This window comes from Moschus berezovskii, chromosome 21, assembly GCF_049115385.1.
Source record: "Moschus berezovskii isolate FMDL1 chromosome 21, NW_MosBer_1.0, whole genome shotgun sequence".
Lineage (NCBI taxonomy): Eukaryota > Metazoa > Chordata > Mammalia > Artiodactyla > Moschidae > Moschus > Moschus berezovskii.
In genome coordinates this window covers 13,831,847-13,851,695 of record NC_142480.1, presented here as the reverse complement: position 1 = coordinate 13,851,695, position 19,849 = coordinate 13,831,847, and the positions used below count along the sequence as shown (strand labels likewise).

General features: G+C 35.1%; 1 protein-coding gene across 2 annotated transcripts in view; it reads right to left on the bottom strand.

Annotated features, from left to right (window-relative positions):
• The window catches only part of PPP4R3A (protein phosphatase 4 regulatory subunit 3A), a 35,440-nt gene that overhangs the window by 5,973 nt on the left and 9,618 nt on the right, over nt 1-19,849 (bottom strand). The window contains exons 2-10 of one of the 2 annotated variants that reach the window (XM_055418388.2): nt 18,784-18,839; nt 15,808-15,906; nt 11,228-11,845; nt 8,172-8,249; nt 7,974-8,090; nt 7,212-7,367; nt 5,420-5,551; nt 5,217-5,319; nt 3,635-3,793 (exon numbers count right to left, since the gene is read on the bottom strand). In XM_055418388.2, the coding sequence (XP_055274363.1) occupies nt 3,635-3,793; nt 5,217-5,319; nt 5,420-5,551; nt 7,212-7,367; nt 7,974-8,090; nt 8,172-8,249; nt 11,228-11,845; nt 15,808-15,906; nt 18,784-18,839 (1,518 nt within the window). The remainder of the gene's footprint in view (nt 1-3,634; nt 3,794-5,216; nt 5,320-5,419; nt 5,552-7,211; nt 7,368-7,973; nt 8,091-8,171; nt 8,250-11,227; nt 11,846-15,807; nt 15,907-18,783; nt 18,840-19,849) is intronic. The other variant, XM_055418389.2, reaches the window with a different exon arrangement.

The following is a 19,849-nucleotide window of genomic DNA, read 5'->3' as shown; positions in this document are numbered from 1 at the left end:
AAAAATTGTTACTCCAACTTTGCAGGCTTTTTGGAGACTTGTGTCCTACCATAACACACACTAGCTAAACCCCGTGGTCTGCATGCATTTCCTGGGTAAGTAAAAAGAACTCCCTTTCTAGAATTCACTAAGACAGAGTATGCAGATGGCGCCACTGCCATCTCCTCAACAAGCAGTTTTGTTCAGAAACTGCTAAGGTGGATAGAATGTGATTCTAATGGGCTTTTTTTTGCTCATCATTTGCCCTTATGTATTTATATTAAGAATTGTGTTATTTCCACCCATACCTCTCCCCAAAAAGAAACTTGCATGAAAAATATCCAAACACTATTCTTGCTCTTGAATAAAAACTTACTTTTAAAAATTTACCAGTGAGTTCTATGAAGTCAAGCTGCTCAAAGGAAAGTAGAGAAAGCTTTTGGGTTAAGTCAAATTAGCACAACTGTACGATTTTCAATGTAAAAGTGGCACTCTGCTTCCACTCACATCTCTAACCTTCATTAGCATGCCAGGGATCTCTTAATGCTTCATGTTAATTATCTCTGAAATAATAAATCTTACCTTATACAACATGAGATCTTACATAAGTTTGAAACCTTTTGCCTCACATGTAACTAATGATAGTTGACTAAATGATCTACCATGAAATTTTTCTTTACTTCATTCTTCATACAGATTTTCATATTTTAAATAAAAACAATCAGACATTTAGGTATGAGCTAAAAAGTACAGTGTAAAATCCAAGAATCTGGGAAAGGCCAAGACTGATAAAACTGGTGTGTATACTAAACACAAACATATCTAACGTCTAAGGACTAGATAAGAATTGCTATTCTCACCCACAGACTTATGTTATCTTTAACTATAAGAAAAAAATTAAGAACCAGCAGATATAAAAAATCCAAAGTCCTCAAAATTTAAGCAATCTTTTGTCTTTACAAATGGCATCTAAATTTACTTATAAAACTTCCCTTAAAAAACAAACCATACTTAATATTTCAATGTACTCTTTTCTAAGACTGAAAACACCTTAAATCCCAAATTTATCTAAGTCTTTTAGAAATTCTTGATAAAAATTCCTACTGTGTAGACAGTTCTAAAGAATACATTCCTAATGACTGGCATCTTCTTTCAGAAGCTACTCATTCTCAATCCTGGAAAGAGCCACACTGAGAATTATTCGAGAAAGAGTAAGGTTTAATCAATGATAACCTTAGTTTGGAAAATATTAATAATAAAACAAAACTTAGATTTTTGCAAGCATGCCTTAGTTTCCTATAATATAGACTCATTAATTAGTTACGGTTCTCTTCATAGCTCTCATCAAACTGTGAGACATTTTCTTTGCAAACTCTAGGCGAAATAACAAGATGAAGGACTAAAGAAAAGGCCTTTCCTTCTCTGCCGCTCTCCACTAGACTCAGGTATTCCACCTATACCAAACCACTAACACATCACACTTAACATTTGTTCATCTGAATTATGTATTCAACCAAGAATGTCACCCTCTCATGATCAAGACACAGCTTATTTTACTCATTTTTGCAAGATTTCCCTCATCTGCCTCATTCAGGTAGAATAAGTCATTTTCACTATACATCCAAAAACACCTTGATATAATGCTGCTGTTGTTTTGGTTTTATCTCCTCCTAATGAACTCTGAGCCACTTGACAGCTGAGTCTAGGTCTTAAACATCTTTATCCTAATACCAGGTATGTACCATACTCCATCAAATCTAAGATGCCACTGATTACAAAAAACCTTTTCTACTACTAAGAAAACAAAACAAACAAAACAAAACAAAAAAACTACCAATCATGTCATTAATTTTAAGGCTCAACTTGATATGAGTATCAATACATATCTTAGAATCAGTAAAACATGGTAATAGGTGTTAAATTTACTGAAACAAAACTAATTCATTTATTCAGTTTTTCCATTCTGTCCCATGTGTTCAAACTCCTTTCCCACACTCAAATAAAACCTTCCAGATGTGAAAGAACAATTCAAAAAGGCATCTGTTATTAACTCCCTCTCAACTTGCTTTGGGACTCTCACTTTTCCTGTGGTAGGTTTATAAGGAAAATGAGTATGAGTTTAAAAGCCCTTCTTTATATGCACTGTAATCTTTTTGGCTGAAAAAGGTCTGACTACATGTGTTCTTAGTACATACAGCAGAATGTACACTAGATAATTTAGCTGTAACAACTGTCACCCTGATAGGTTTCCTTCTAAGAAAAATTCATTAAATTTTCTATTTTTAATACTGTTTTAAAGATAAAATGTTGACACGGTAAGTTAACATCAGGAATATCCTTATAACAATGTTTTTAAATTTAAGGATATTTTAAAAATTAATTAAGCAAAACTTTTTTTTTTGGCCATACCACATGGCTTCTGGGATCTTAACTCCCCACCCAGGTAATGAACCCATGCCCTTGGCAATGAAAATGTGGAGTCCTAACCATTGGATCACCAGGGAATTCCCAAGCAAAATAATTTTAAATGAAAGTAAAAAAAAGATAGCAAAAACAGATGTTTATGTTCAGGCCTCTAACTAGTGGATGATTTCAATGCCTTTATATACCAACAAAACCAAACTTACCCGTAAAAACCAAAAGGTCAATAGAGTTACCAACAAACATCTCTTACTGAAACTCTAGTGTACCCTAAAATTGGTGTGTCAACTTACCAAACAAGGCTGACCGCTACATGATCAAGAATATTCTAGATTAATCTATTTATAATTCAGAAACATGTTTCACTTTGGTAAACTAGGGTCTTATGAATACAGCGAAAGTCAATTTTTTAAAAACTTATAACTAGAACAGCCTTTGTTAAAAGACTGTTATTGTTCTAAGAGTTGACAAACCTTTCCCATAAAGGTCTACAGAAGACATATTCTAGGCTTCGTGGGCACAAATGGTCTCTGTAGCTTTTTATTATTATTATTTTAACAATGCTTTAAAAACACAGAGCTATTTTTCAGCTTGCAAGTTGTGCAAAAACAGACCACGGACTGGATTTGGCCACAGCTGTGGTTTGTTACCCCTGCTCTAAAATATCTGAGGTAACACAATGTAATATGTTAAAGCTTGATATCAAATATGTCTCAGTAAAGCAAGGGGGAAAACATTTGTGGAATTAATGAATGGACCATCTGTAGACATTTGTGCTAGGCAGTCTGTAACTTAGAAAAAAAAAAACCCATTTTGGAAACTCAGTACTATTAGCTATGTTTTCCAAATTATGAATATATTCTTCGTGACATGTGAGACTCCAGTCTCACAAGAGTGTCTAATTTGTGACTGTCATGCCATATATACTACGTAAAAAATAAATAAGGTAATACAATGATTTAAGGTGTCATTTTAATAATATAGTAATACTTTAATATATTTTGTAGCTATACTCTAACATCTTTACTGTATACTGAGAAAGAAGAATCGGGAAAATCACGGCTCAAAATGTGCAAAAGTACGGCTCAAAATGTGCAAAAGTACATTATCAGTGCAGTTTAGTATTAGAACCTAGCTTTCCTAAAATCAGTGATCTTTTCTTGTCAGGCAACAAGACTGAAAGATAACATAATAATACAGAGACAATAAGTAATCCAGCAGAAGCAACACTTACACAATGCCAAGAAAGCATGCTTCGAGGCCATAAGAACCAGCACTCTCCGGAGAATGTCCTTGTTAATAATGTAGTTCTTTATGTGGTAGGTATGGTGCTCCACACAAAACGTTAACAGTTCCAATACCAATGCCAACAACTGGGCAGTCTGAAAATCATCTGAACAAAACACATTATACTTAACGGCTTATGTTCATTTTTTCCCCAAATTCCAATCAAATAAAATCCTATTAACCCAAATATATTCAAATTAAGGAAAAGGAAACTAACATTTACTGAATGCCTACCATGTGCCAAGAACTGTGCTTTCCATTTTTTCACATCTAATTTAAACAATTCTGAAGAATTTGTGTCATAAGACCCAGATGTGAAATGTTATTAGTAAGGCAACTGAGATACAAATCTATTAGATCTGCTTTATTCCAAAGCGTGAGAATGCTCTACCATGTCCCTCAGTGGATGCAGATATTACAGAAGGTCCTACCAGACATCATCCAGCTTTAATGAACTACTCTCTCTGCTCCTTTGATTCGGGTGCTTGATTTGTGCCTCCCTTTGCTCCACATTACTGAGTTTACACTGCATTATAATCTAATCACTGGTTTATCTTCCTCACCAGGCAGCAAGTCTCCAAAAGTACTTTACACATTTTTTTAAAAAATTTCTTTCATTTAACCCCTAAAGATTAGCACAGTGACTTTCCCACAGAGGGCTCTCAATAAATGTTTGATAAACTAAACGTGTAGGTTTGGAAGGAAGCCCCAAGATTTACCTAGTATATATTGTGTTCCTAAGACTTACTTCCAGAGTCATAAAAAAGGGTAAATTTAACATTTATTTTCTAAGTGGTATTATGCATTATCAATATAGCATATTTAACTTATATGACAAAATTACTTATTGTCAAAGCTTCAATAAGGAATTTCACAATGTAGACCCTAAAACTAATGTTATTTTCTAAATCTCACACACAGACACACACACACACAAGCTAAAGGAATAAAATGCAGAAATAAATAATCCTAACTTGGAATAATCCTCAATGCTAAAAAAAAAAGTTTAATACTGAGCACAAGCTCTGCTCTATCTACACATCTGAAGTACAAATACCTTAAAATCAGTCCTCTAATAATTACTTCCATTTGTTTCACATATGTAAATACAAACTAAACATAAACATTACTTTAACAAAAAAATTGTTTTAAAACTCTGAGAGCAACAAATTATCTCTGGTATCTTCTTTCACAGTTCTACTACCTCTCATTATAAAACTTTAAAAAAAGAAATTTATCTTGACTTTACCTCTTTTGAAAATATATTAGTAGACCTCCTGGTGGCTAAGATGGTAAACAATCTGCCTGCAATGCAGGAAACCCGGGTTTGTTCCCTGGGTTGGGAAGATCCCCTGGAGAAGGGAATGGCTACCCCACTCCAGTATTCTTGCCTGGAGAATTCCATGAACAGAGGAACCTGGCAGGCTACGAGTTGGAAACGACTGAGCGACTAATACACATTAAGACCAACTTTTTGAGTTTCAGAATTCAAGAACAGAGAACTTAACTACCAACCTGTATTATCTTACCTTTGCTAGGTTTGTCTTCAGTTGTATTTGCCAGTAAGGGAGCAGTAAGGACATGCATACAGTGCTTGTAGAAGAAACCCAGAAATTCAGTCTTTTCTGTTTTCTAAGAAATCAAAAACACTTTCATGAACTTTAACTGCACTGGTTCCTACCAGCAATAAAAATTACACTAGCATGAAAAAGAGAAAATGCTTGTGGCTTACATTGGCAGTAGCTAACATGTTTTCCGGATCAACTAATGTTCGAAGCAGGCCCATAAGCTGGACTGCTCCTCCAAGTTCAGGGTCTGTATCACAAATCATATGTTCTATGATGAGGTTGATGAGCAAAATATCCTGTTGATAAAAATGCACATAATAAGGATCACTTACTATAGGAGAGAATGGAAAGAGCATATACTATGACACATACTACTGTATTACGCCTGTACTGTGTTAACTGCAAACCAAATACTTGACTGACTTAACAGGACAGTGAGCAGTTTCCCTAAGTATGGTATAGGTACATTACACAAACAGTACCAAAACGAAAAGAAAGTTCCTTTTTCTATTATCTTTAAATCCCCTTGATTAAAAGAATTTTTAGCTAGAATTTATAATATTGTTCTTTCATTGCTATAGATTCCTTCTATTTATGGCAAATATAACTGTATCTGTTCTCCATTTATGGAAATGATGTAAAGTTTCCATTTAAAATAAATTTAAGGAAAAAATAGCTGATACTTAAATGTCTCAAATTGGAGGAAATAAGATTGTGTTATTTAGAGAGCACAAGATTGTGTTATTTAGAGAGCACACAGGAGAACAAATATATATATTCCAAATGACAGAGGAAACGGACTGCTAGTTTTCCTGATGCTCTACTATGATTGGTTTTCGTGGCTCAAGGAGTAAATAAAAACTGAGGGATTCAGTGAGAAAATCTCTGCTCATGCCTATATATGCAGTAGTAGGACAGACAAGGAGAAAATGCAGACGGTATATGGAAATGATGATCAAGACTGGGAATCAAGAAGATTACAGCACATGAATAAAGTACATCGATGTGTGTTCAACTAGTGGTTTACAGGGCTAACAACAATAGTCCTATGTTTATTTAGGTTTTCAAGATAGAACTATTTTATAAAAGCAAAATATAACATAATATTCAACAGTTCAATCTGGCACTTCCTGCACCTACCCTGACATTATAATTTTCTTTTAAAATTAATAAATATACAAGTTTCTAGGCATTCCACTTCATTTTGACATCACAACACATTAAGATCTTTTTAAAAAGTAAAAAGTATTTTCTATTTTGTAAAATTGTGATAGGCTGGAATTCTGCATATATATTTTTTCTAAGAGGTGTCTTTTTTACCTCATCCCTTAAGAAGGAATTCAGGGCAGGATATTAGTTTTAAGTAACAAAGTACTTTCAAGATTTTATAGGGGAAGGAGGAAATAAAAACTCAGGATCATTGGTTTAATTATCTGAAAACAGAGCACACACATTTAGTGCTTCCAGATATGCCATGTACCACAGACTCTGGAAGCACCTTTCACATCACCAGGATACACGCTCACTGACTCTGAAATTGACAGGTGTTACAGGGGATGGAGGTGGGGGGGTGTGTGCATTCCTCATCATTCTTGATTTTTAGACTCTCTCCCTAACAAAGCCAATGTTTTCCTAGGGAAATTATTCATAATTCCACAAAGAGAACAATAATTTATTGACTAAATGATTTAAACAACACAACACAGCAGGTTAATTTCAGAATTAAGAAACTTCATCTCAAAAACTTTTAAAGAAATTTAAGTTGAGCATTATTAAATAACTGCTGTAAGACAATTTATAGCCTGAGACAGGAGCCAATGTAGAGAAGACTAAGTCATGATATTATGGCTATACTTTTCTCAAACATTAATTATTTAAATCCTTAAGAAATGAATAATAAGTATAGATAAAGCTCCCCATGTATAAATACTTACTGTTAACGCAAATAATATTTACCTTGTTGGTTATTTTTTGCTCTGTTAACTTCTTACTTACATCATCATTCTGCTGTGCCTCCTGCATGACAAACTCTCGTACCATGGATGGATTATATTCAACCAAGTATGAGAAAATATCAGTAGCAGCACTTCGCACCTGTGTATCATCCATGCCCTGCAGATAAAAAACACTTATTTCTCCTATAATAATAAAAACATGAAACTTGCAGCTATATAAATCCAAAATCTAACAAATAATAATAATAATAAATTCTGCCATATGTAAAGTTCCTGTTCTGTGGATAGTTATACTTTCTATTCCTGTTTATTTTTCTACTTTAACATTTCAACGAATAGGCTGCAAAGTTAACAAATTACTAAAAATATGGAAAATTCCTGTTGAGTGTCCTTTTAGTACTGTGTTCAGTTCAGTTCAGTAGAGTCGCTCAGTCGTGTCCGACTGCGACCCCATGAATCGCAGCACGCCAGGCCTCCCTGTCCATCACCAACTCCCGGAGCTTACTCAAACTCATGTCCATCGAGTTGGTGATGCCATCCAGCCATCTCATCCTCTGTTGTCCCCTTCTCCTCCTGCCTTCAATCCCTCCCAGCATCAGGGACAGGCTATTTAATACTAGGACTTTATAGTTTTTTAACTTTATGTAATACACAACTTATATTAAATATTGGCTGTAATCAAATAGTTGCATGTTACATAAAATACAGTATTTTGTGGATTAAAAATATAATAGTAATTAAGTATAAGGAGAAATAAACTTACAAGGATGACTTCTAAAGCTGGTAATATACCCATGTTTGACAAAGTCTTGAAAAAAGCATCTCTGTTTTGAGGTTGTAGCGTTTGGGAGAATGCACAAAATTCTTTTAAAAAGTTAACCTGAAATTAAGAAAAAGGGTAAGTAATTATACAAGGTATGCTGTTTTAGCTTCATGCCCTTCATAATATCACATTTCTTACCAACTCTTGTCTTTTTTCCTCATCTGTTGCTTCATCTGTTAGTTGTGCAAATAAATCTGTCAGAAATTTTTCATCTTCCTGTGAAATCAAAGGATAAATTTAATTATGCTAATGGTAAGAATATACTTTTAAGATGCTATTATAGAAGATATAAATTGTAATAACTAGAAAAGGGAAGATGATATTGGCAATGCTGTCTTTTAAAAGAAAAGTAAAAAAACTATTAAAAGGATAAATTGGGGATTTATAAGGATATCCTTTGTATTTCGGCAAGGCTCTATTTCCTAACTCTATTTAAGGGCCACATTACCACAGCTACTCAGTTCTGCTGTTAGGGTAGGAAGCGGCCATAAGCAATGTCAGTGAATGGGTATGGCTGTGTTTAGATAGTACTTTATTTACAAAACAAACATGGTTTATACACTCATCATTTTCATAGTTTCATAACCTTAACCTTAGAAGTTAAGGTTCTATAACCTCTCAAATGAAGATAAAACTTCCTTCACATTTTAAAAACAGAAATGATTCAATTACTTAAAAAGCTAAATTCAGAACTTTTAAAGAAACATTAAGATTTCCATATACACAATAATTTAACACATAATCAAATTATTCTGAAAATGAGTCAAATGATACTCTTATAGGATACTGAGCATGTAAAAGCTAAAAGTACAGAACTTGAAAATAACATGTTGTCTTATTCTTACCTCTTTATTTTATAAGTGAGACATGATTAAGAAATTTACCCAAAGCCCAATCACAGTTAGCAGGGAGGTGGGTGTAGAGCCTTCCTGACTGCCTGTTCATTTTCTGCCACTATTTTTAGTTAAAATTTTGTTTTATTTTAATCCCATACTACCACATCAAGTAGAAGTAAATTCAATAATGCATGCCCTACAGTTATGCCTGTGAGTTATCTCCCATTAGTTTAAAAACCCTATATTCACTGCTCTAAGTGCTCAAGAAACATTTTGTGATACTAAATTAGTTATTCCCACCTTAACTTCTACAATACATATGCCATACCTCAAATGGCATCCAATATCAAGATCCACCTCGGATATAATATATCCCAAATAAAAATCTAACGATTAAAAAACAATCTCTGCACTGCTGCGAAGTATAGAGAATTAAGAATGCTCCACAGTATTACACAGAATATAACCAGTCAATGGTAAGCCTTATGACCATGTACAAGGTGGGTAAGAACCTGCTTTAATTACTCCTTGTCAAAAAATTCATAAAACTCTTCTTTCTTCACAGCAGCACTTTGGATATAAACGCTCAGCAACAAGAGAACAGAAGGACTACAGCACTGGCAGTCAGCATTTTACAGGACATACTATAGGGAAACAAAACTTAACCTGAAATTATTCATACTTAATGACTAAAACTGGCATTTTACCGGTCCGAAGACCAAGAAAAACAAATGACAGATCCCTGTGAAACAAAACAAACGAGAACCATGTGGAGCTAAATAAAAGGACCAATAGCACTTAGGACTATCCAAGGAAACCAGGAATCAAAACTACACCAGAACAAAGGATATGTTAGGTAACTGGCAAAAACTAGTTCCTTAGCAAAGAACCAATGAACATTAGTACCAGAACCCTTCTTTATTCCAATCACAATACACTATGTAGAGGAATACTGTTGTAGTTACCAAATTGTATTGCCTGTATTTATCTTAAACAAAAGGAAAATAGGTCAATTAGTCAACGTGAACTGGACTTATCACTAGCTTCAGAAAAGCAGTTTTGGTAAAATTGACCTATATGAATTCATATATGTGTGTGTGTGTATGTATCATATATACATATAGTGACAAAACCAGGATCACTGAAAATATACTTTTCTCAAAAGGAATAGACAAAAATTATGTTTACAGTTTTATTCATAACATATGCTACCAAGCAGCTCTTGCTGACATTTATAATATAACAAATTCAGGTTCCAAATAATTATTTTATTTATAGATCTGGGGTAAGGTCTTATAGCTTTCAAATCACATCAGATATATGTTACTGTTACAATATTCTGGGTAGGAACAAAGCACATAGGAAGTGTGCAACTCACAAATCTTGGCACTTTGAAGACATATTTCAGTTGGACTGGACTAATTCATGTACGGTAGGATAATTTACTGAGAGAATCTCTGACTTTGGGGCTGCTACAAATGCAGACTATCAGCCAGCTCAGAGATCTGGACTGTGTATTTTGTGTAGAATCCAGGACGCATCCTAGGTAGTTCCGATGCAAGCGCCCTAACACACCACACCTGAGAGACTGGGTACACTATAAAAAGAAAATTTGGAGTTTAACAGGCAATTAACAGATATTTAAAATAATACTCAAGAGTCTTGTATCATGTTCAATGCTTTACAAGCATGCATCTTATTTAATCTTCAGATGACCTTATAGGGTAGATACTAACCACCAACCTTAAGATTATGAAGCTTTTAAGAGATTAAGAAAGTTGCCCAAGTCACACAGCTATTAAGTGACAGGCAGAGCTGAAACTCAAATGCAAGTCTAACCTCCCCACAATCTCATCCATTACAAAAGCATGCCTTTTGGAAGGGAGACAGGCAGTTGTAACTTGCCAACCTCTGCTATGTTCTCTTGACCTTAAAGCTAGACCTTTAGTAAATAATTACCCCAGAGTTCTCCAAATTTTATAGAATTTGTATTCTATATTTAATGACATATTTTCTGGCTTCTATTTTTTCTTTCCTGTTTCAATCTATTTGGTTTTATGCCTAATTGATAGTTTAATATTCCTAAAATTCTACATTCGTTTCATTAAGATCCTTTCTCTATTAATTTCTTTGAGCTAGATTTTTTTTAAAAAATCACCTTTATCATCCCTAATCCAAACACAACCTTCTGTGTCCCACAGTATTATATATTATAATCTCTTGCAATATCACCAAAGTAAATACTATTAGACAAGAAATAAAATTCAACTTATGTGCCTAAAGGAACAGAAAATTTTTGCTGAAGGCAATGGGCATTTTTTTAAGCAGGAAAAAAAAAAAAAGAATGATCTAACTCACCTGTAACATACCAACAATTTCTACCTTATTGAAAAAAATAAAGGAGTGAAGTGTTGATAACATATTTTCTTCGAAGACTGAAGGGGTAGGTAGAACCATATCTTGTATATACTGAACTCTGTATGTCTGATGAATTTTTTGTTTCAACTCAGGATCTGATATGGGAATCACTTCTTTAAACTTGGCTGTTTTTGTTAGAAATTCCCTATGTTTTCGTGGTTGTGATAAAGCAGGATCATATTCTAAGCATCCAATGACGTCCATTATACATTCCTCAGAGAACATAACTTCAAAAAGAGCAGTTCGATTCAAGAGGAAGATGCCTTTGATAATTTCATACAAGTGGTGCAGTCCTTCAATATTTTCCAAATCCTCACACACATGAAAAAGCTCTAAGAGCTTTTTAATATAACCCTCATTTTCCAGTGCTAGTGCAAGTTTTTCACGACGCAGGGGAGAAGGTAAGGATGACGCCACAAGTTCTGCAATTTCCTCAAGACGACTTAATTCACAAGATGGCAATTCTAAACCCGGTGATGACATATCATCGAAACGCTCCTCTTCAGACTCATCTACAAGGTCCTGAGTGATGTCCACTGATGGGTCCTTTCCTTGAACCTATTAAACAACATTTGTAATAGCTGAAGAAGTATAATCAAAGCAAATCTAAATGATATTCTTAGATATAAGAAATGTATAACAAAACTATAATGATGATTTTTAAGATTAGAACTTTCTTCAAACTTGACACAAATGCCTGCTTTTCTAAGCATATTTCTACAAATAATACACTTTTAATTTTAAGGAAGGAAGCTCAAAGTTCAGAAATGTAATGAGCTTTCTCATAAATACAAGATTTATCAGCAATGGAAACATTCTAAGATCCGCTAAAGTATCAGTGACTGTGACTTGAGTGCCCTGCAGACCCATAATGAAGAGGCCTGATGGTAAAAAAAAAAAAAAATTTACATTATGCAATGGTACATCCATTAAACTCTTCAAAGTTTAAGTAAAATTCAAATAAACGCTGTGACCATAGAAAATATGTATCATTGTAAGCGATAAGAAAAATATTTAATATCAGTTAATTTAGAAACCAAGGGAAAAGCGCATGTACAAACTGACTGTGGACCAAAGTGGGTCACTGATTTGGTATAAATGCTGGCTGGTAGCCCAAAAATATGATTAAGAAAAACTGAGCTGGAAACAAGTGCACCCACATAAAAATAAAACCACACAAAAAGTAACTGCAACCTATATGTAGTAGAGCTATGCCCTAAGAATACCTGCTCAAAGTTAAGAAACCAAACCTTTCTACACATCCAAACCTTTACCTTTCATGATCCCCTAGAAGCTCTAAAGTTTGTCATAAATCCCAACCTTTTGTCACTGTAGGGACTCTAATTATAAAAAATTAACTTATAAGTCTTCACAAATATAATTTAAGGTAAAAGAAACTTTTTAAACAAGGTCAAAGACATATTTTGGAATGAAACGAGTTTTGCACTTTTGGCCCTGTAATCTGACACTGGCATTAAACCAGCTCAAAAGGCCGAACTGAACAGCAAAGGGATGGAAAAAATACACCTCATATAAAATGACCAACAAACTTAAATTGCTTAGAATGGTTAAGAGATGTTGATGAATATCAGAAGGGAAGAAGACCTGGACTAAGTCTTGAAATATGCTGCAAGGTGACACCATCTTGACCTTAATCCAGTGGGCAGAACCACTAAAAGGAGTCCAGGCACATTCACAGCTTGTACCTGGCATGGTCTCAAGTTGGCTCTGGATTTTTGAAATTACATAAGATCTCACCACAGCTTTAGACTCCTAATATTCAAGCTATGGCTTTACCTATAGAAAAATGGTAGGCATCTGATTACAAAATCAAATGAAAAGGGATGACAGCCTGTAATTGTACTGAAAATGATATTTTCTTGAGTGAACTCACAAATATGAAGACTGAACAGGTAATCCAAAAGGCCTGTGTTTATAGGAATCTGATCTGCTTAGGGAAACAAGGTGAAGCTCTAATATTTGACAAGTATGTTTCAGTCTTGCTTTCAGAACAGAAGCAATTTGAGAACGAAAATTTAAAAAGGAAATGAGGCTAAGCTAGAAAAAAGAGCTTTCCTGGAGAAAGTATAAATCTCAGAAGTCAATCTGGATATAAAGAAAATGAGAATGTGAAGACCTTAAAAGATGTGCAGTCAGGGTCATAAAAGTCATTGAGAAAAGACATTCTGAACATGAACTATGTAACTATATCAGAAAAGAACAACAAAGTAGGCATGATTCCCAGGAATGTTACTATAGAGAAAAGTATACAGGTACTACTGGAGTCCTAAGAGAAAATTAAGAATCTATGGTGTTACAGACTAAGGGAAAGTACAATAAAGGTCTGAGAATTTTAAGGAAGACCCAGGCCTGGTAACAGACTGAGTCCAGGTCTGAGCCTAATGAAAGACCGTGTGCAGGCGGGCTGCTCATCTCAGAAAAGGGAAGAGGAAACAAGGTTTGTGTGAGTAACAAGATACTCTCAGCACCACCCTGAGCTCATTAACTTCATCTCTTTCTACAGGAGAACTCCAAATGACAAAATCTAGAGGAATATGCTGTAAAAACAACTGTATGGGGCAGGAAGCAAAGAAAACATGAAGAAGGCATAAATACATATATGTTAGTTTTTCACCTGTTAAGAGAAGGAAAGGGACAACTAAACAGGTTAATTTATGAAACACAACTGAGTAGAACAATATAGCAGAAATAAACTTTGCAAGTCAAGGAAAACCTGTGTCTCAAGAACAGAGGCTTCTATAGTCTATTAAGGCAGTGCTTCTCAAATGTCATGGTTCACCAGAGTCACCTGAAGCAGGCACTGACAAAATGCCAAACCTGGCCCACCATCTGTTAATAAAATTTTACTAGGAAGAGAACAATGTCCATTTGTTTGTTGTCTATGACTACTTTTTCAGTACAACAGCAGAACTGAGTAGCTAAACAGTAGTTAAACAGTGTAGTCCTCATAGCCTAAAATATTTACTACCTTGCCCTTTAAACAGAGAAAATCTGATCCAGAAGGCTTATTAAACCTGGTACCTACCTAAAACAGAATTACTCTTGCCTGGAAAATCCCATGGACGGAGGGGCCTGATGGGCTGCAGTCCACGGGGTCGCGAAGAGTCAGACATGACTGAGCGACTTCACTTTCACTTTTCACCTTCATGCATTGGAGAAGGAAATGGCAAGCCACTCCACTGTTCTTGCCTGGAGAATCCCAGGGACAGGGGAGCCTGGTGAGCTGCTGTCTATGGGGTCGCACAGTTGGAGACGACTGAGGCGACTTAGCAGCAGCAGCAATACTCAGAGGTTCTAACTCAGCAGATTTGGGATGCTGCTGCTGCTGCTAAGTCGCTTCAGTCGTGTCCGACTCTGTGCGACCCCATAGACGGCAGCCGACCAGGCTCCGCCGTCCCTGGGATTCTCCAGGCAAGAACACTGGAGTGGGTTGCCATTTCCTTCTCCAATGTGTGAAAGTGAAAAGTGAAAGTGAAGTCGCTCAGTCGTGTCCTACTAGTAGCAACCCCATGGACTGCAGCCTACCAGGCTCCTCCATCCATGGGATTTTCGAGGCAAGAGTACTGGAGTGGCTTGCCATTACCTTCTCGATCTGGGATGGAGGTCTCATAATTTGCATTTCTATCAGATCCCAGGTCATGCTCATTCTGCTGGTTTAAGATCACACCTTGAGAACCAATGAATTAAAGAATCTGCTGAAAGTTATTTCTTCTCCAGATAAAATAAACATGAAGATAGGGAAAGTGTCCTTAGGATATAATGGTCTATATGAGCCTTTAATAAGAAAAAACAGCTTGAGCCACTAGAGTACATTATCAATGACCATTCACAAAAGACTGTGGGGATGTTACCACTCAACTGAGGTACTAGAACCACGAAGGAATTCTGGAATCAACTGAGAACAAAATGATGAAACTGAAGAGACAGTCAAGAGTCACAAGAAGTTACTGAACAAAGAATAAGATGATCAGACTTCTATTTTAAAAGATACTCCAGCTGTGTAGATCTGCGATGAATGCAATAAACCAGCAAAAAATGATGGTAGCTTAGTAAACCAACAGCAGTGAAAACGAAGGTAAATGAATGCATTGAAGACTTAAGAGTTTAAGGACTGAATGGACAGAGAGGATGAAGGAAGGATAAACATGTTTCTGACTTCAGCGACTGAATGGCATTTACTGAGATGAGAGAGAGAGGAGAATGACCAAATCTCAGTGAGAGATGCTCAGTTTTAGACTACTGAACTTGAGATGCTAGTAGCACTCACGGAGGACAGCTCTGAAAGGCACGTGAATATAAAACTGGAGTTCAGCAAAGGTCTGGACTGGGTACGCTGGTGTCAATAAACTGTGCTTTTCTATAAATCAAGTTTTTCACAGACAGCACTAATCTATATGAAATGTGTCGATGCATTTCAAAGTATGCGTCATTAGCTTAAAACACAGCAAAAAACAAAATGCTTAAAATGAAAGCATGTTGATTTTCTAATTTTAAATTACCTGGCATATCTTCTCCCAAATTTCATCACATCCAGCTTTTTCTTGAAAGCTGAGGGCCAAGTCATAATTTTCTGCTTCAGACCACACAATCAAAGTGTCCTTAAGAGAAAAAAAGAAGTCTGAATGATTAACATATTATTATCACAAACTACTTTAAAGTAAAAGGCAAATGAACAAAACAATAGGGAAATGAGAATAGTACTCATTTTTACTTTTTGCGACATTGATATTAGTCATTTCCAATGCTCTTTTACACTTCACTTTATCCAATCTATAAAATGAAAACAATGTTCTCCTTAAGGAAAAGTTGAACCAATATATGAAAGGCACTACAACTGACCACACAATCCAAATGTATCAAAAGATACAAACTAAAATCATGTCAGTTTGCTTGCACATTCAGTCACATTTTATGCTCTAGTCAAAATGCCCAAAGAGAAAGTCTGAGTATTTTAATAACAAGGGTATGTTAGGAGGATGGGATTAATAAAATAAACATAGTTCCTCCTCCTAATTGTCAGTATCCGGTGTTCTTTATGTGGGGCACTTGAAGTCCATAACATCCTTGAAATTATCCGTTGAATTTGTAATATGTGAGCATTTATCTGGACAGAGGTTTTTAACTTTTACCAGTGTTCAAGAAGTAAGGTGCTCCTAGCACCCCTTTATTTTTTATCCTGACTTTTTTATGACAGGAAGTTTAATAAACAGTTTTTACTGCTGTCATCTCAGCAAGACACTACAATCACAATGCCAAGATCACCTTACATTTGCTGTAGCACAGTCTGTATTCTACAATATGCATGGTATAATATTTATGGGGTTTAAGATATCTTTTCAAGCTTGCGTTAGTCGCTTAGTTGTGTCTGACTCTTTGCAATCCCACAGACTGTAGCCTGCCAGGTTCCCGTGTCCACGGAATTCTCTGGGCATGAATGCTGGAGTGGGCTGCCATTCCCTTCTCCAGGGAATCTTCCCGACCCAGGGATCAAACATGGGTCTCCTGCATTGCAGATGGATTCTTTACCGTCTGAGCCAACAGGGAAACACTTTCAAACTTACTGACTATATAAAGAAAAATAATTCAAACTGATTAATAAGTAACTGAAAAAACCTAAGTCAAGGTGAGTTGAGCATCTGGTTGGAATGATTAAGATTCCCATATTGAAGAGGAAACCTAAATGTATTTTAAGGTATCATAAAGGATCTATTACTTCTTATACTTTTAACTACCTTGGCAAGGACACTTTATTGTACACAAATGGATCTTATGTTAAAAAATCTGTCTGCTAAACTTCATATAAATTCTATTCAATCATTTAATTATCAATCATGAGGCCAATAATCTCCTACTAAATTGATGCCAGCCAGAAGTAAATAAATGATCCTCTGACTGGGTTGTGCAGCATTAATAACAGGATAAATCTACAAGTCTTACTCAGAATTTTAAAAAAAGAACTTAAAGGGCCCTTTTTATTACCTTCAAGAACTTCTAGAGATGCCAGGCAAGCAATCTGTTCCACAGTGACTGAGTAGCTATTCAAACTCAAAATAATTTACATTAACAGTGTAAGATCAACATGGCAGAAATTAGTCAGTTGGGTAGCCTCCCTGAGCCTCAGTTTGTCTTTAAATAAATGAGATAATACATACTATTTTGAAAACTGGTAGTAACATAAGATTCACTGGAAGAAGTCTAAAACCACTACCACATTAGTAATGAGTTTAATACAACTAGAAGCAACTGTTCTGCTACATTGTATATTCAGAATCATCTGGAGGTATAATCAGGGCACAGCTAGAAATATGCCCTTAATGACCCATTTGACAAATTTTTAAGTTTGAAAATTTTTAGGAACCGCTCCTCTGTTTTCCTTGCAGAGCCTAATTTTTACCAAATCATCTTGCTTATCATCCAACAACCTATAGGTTAAAACATAGATTTGTTCATTCACCCTCAAAATAGATTCAGTCTTTTTTCTAAGGATGTGCTTTTACTCTTCAGCTGACTGAAACCTCAAAATGTGAATTTAAGTATCAAACATCAAAATCAAATACTCTAGTCTCCAGCCATTCCAATAGAACCTGAAAGTTTTCTTAAGAACAACAAATACAATAGTGTTAATAGAACATTAAACCATCACGAAAATATTTCATGTTGTACCAATGCTTGTTGGACAAATAAAACACCATTAAATAAATTTAAGAGTAAATATCAAATTTCCTATGTATTATCTGTGTGACCTCAAGCAAGTCACAACCTTTAGGCATCATCTAATGTGCAAAGTAAAACTAACTTCCCTCTAATAGTATTTTAATGGTCAATGAAAAAGCACTTTATAATTCATTTATAAATATATATATATAAATGTGTTGGTAATATTTTTTAAGTTATTTTATATCTGCACCTTCAGAGCAATGAGAAGACTGATAATAATTTCAGTGGCTTTGTAGAGAACTCAGTATTATCTATGTATATTCTGAATAAACACCAATTTTGGTGATAGTGATTGTAGGCATTGAGAGATTTACTTTCAGATATCTCTTGCATCAGAAGGGTACAAGAGAGTTTACTCAAATGGCAAGTTCTTAAAAAACCATTACATCATTATAAGGTCCTGCTCAGGTTATGTAAGAAACCAGATTCATATCTATACCAAGTTGCTGTAAAGAGATAGGAATGTTCCTCCTGCACTGCTAGCATTCACAACAGCAAAGAAAGGAGCTGATTATTCCACCAGTGGTTACTTTTAAAATTCTCTTTAGGAGAGAAAACTTTTATTTTAGATGCAACTTGTGAGAAATAAGGCTCAGCTGGTCAAATATCTGGAACTGTATTTTGGAATTAGATAGGCAAAACATGTAATCTGCTCCAATTTTTCACTGTTTAAAGGGAATCAGATGGTAAATTTTCATTTAATCACCAAACCGAGAGGATAATATTCAAGATAAAGCACAACATCTTCAAAATTTTACCTGTTGTTTCTGGTATGCAGTATTTGGATTTATTTTGGATTCTAAAAGTAGAGAACCTAGGAAAGAGGGGAAAAAACCACACATTCCATTATGTAACTGCAAAGCAGCAACACTGTATTATTCCCTTACATACACACACGTTTCCTTTTTGAAGGTCTGATACGCATACAACTTCAGTACAGGAAATATTACTTTAAAACAATACGAATTTAAACATAATAGCCTATAACCCAAGAAATGTTCACTTCATATCGGTTTACTTTTAACAAGACAGACGAATGAGTACTACATGTTAATAGAGATCTAACAAATTCCTGAGCAGCAAAGGCAGTGAAATAGCACAATGTGAAGTCAGATGATCTGGGATTAAATCTCTGATATATACCAATATTGAGAGAAATGCAAATAAAACATGAAAATTAGCATTATAAATAAAATCTGGCTAAAATAAGAATTTACTGATAAAAGTCTGAAAACATCAGGGATGAGTCATTGACCAAGTACATCCCCAAATTGTGATTCACCTTCAGAAAATCTTATATTTTTGTTTAACACAGGAATTACCAAACTTCTCTATCTTCAAACTATCAATTTACTTCTCAGAACAAGCTAATCTGCACATATCTGTTTTTCCCCTGGCAGTATCACAGTATCATAAGACTCAGGGTATTAGACCAAGTGTTCAATTATATATATCCACACACACACACTTTATCATGTTCCTTTCCATTATGATTTAATCATAGGGTGAATACAGTTCCCTGTGCTATACCATAGGACCTTGCTGTTCACTCATTTTATATATAATAGTTAGCATCTGCTAACCCCCCACTCCTAGCCCATTCCTCCTCTACCCTCCTCTCTCTTGGCAACCAAAAGTCTGGTCTATTAAACTGCTTCATAGAAAAGTTCATTTGTGTCATATTTCAGATTCCATATATAAGTGACATCATATGGTGTTTGTCTTTCTGTTGGACTTACCTTCATTTACTATAATAATCTCTTCAATCCATGTTGCTGCAAATGGCATTATTTCACTTTTTAAAAAATGGCTGAGTAGTATTTC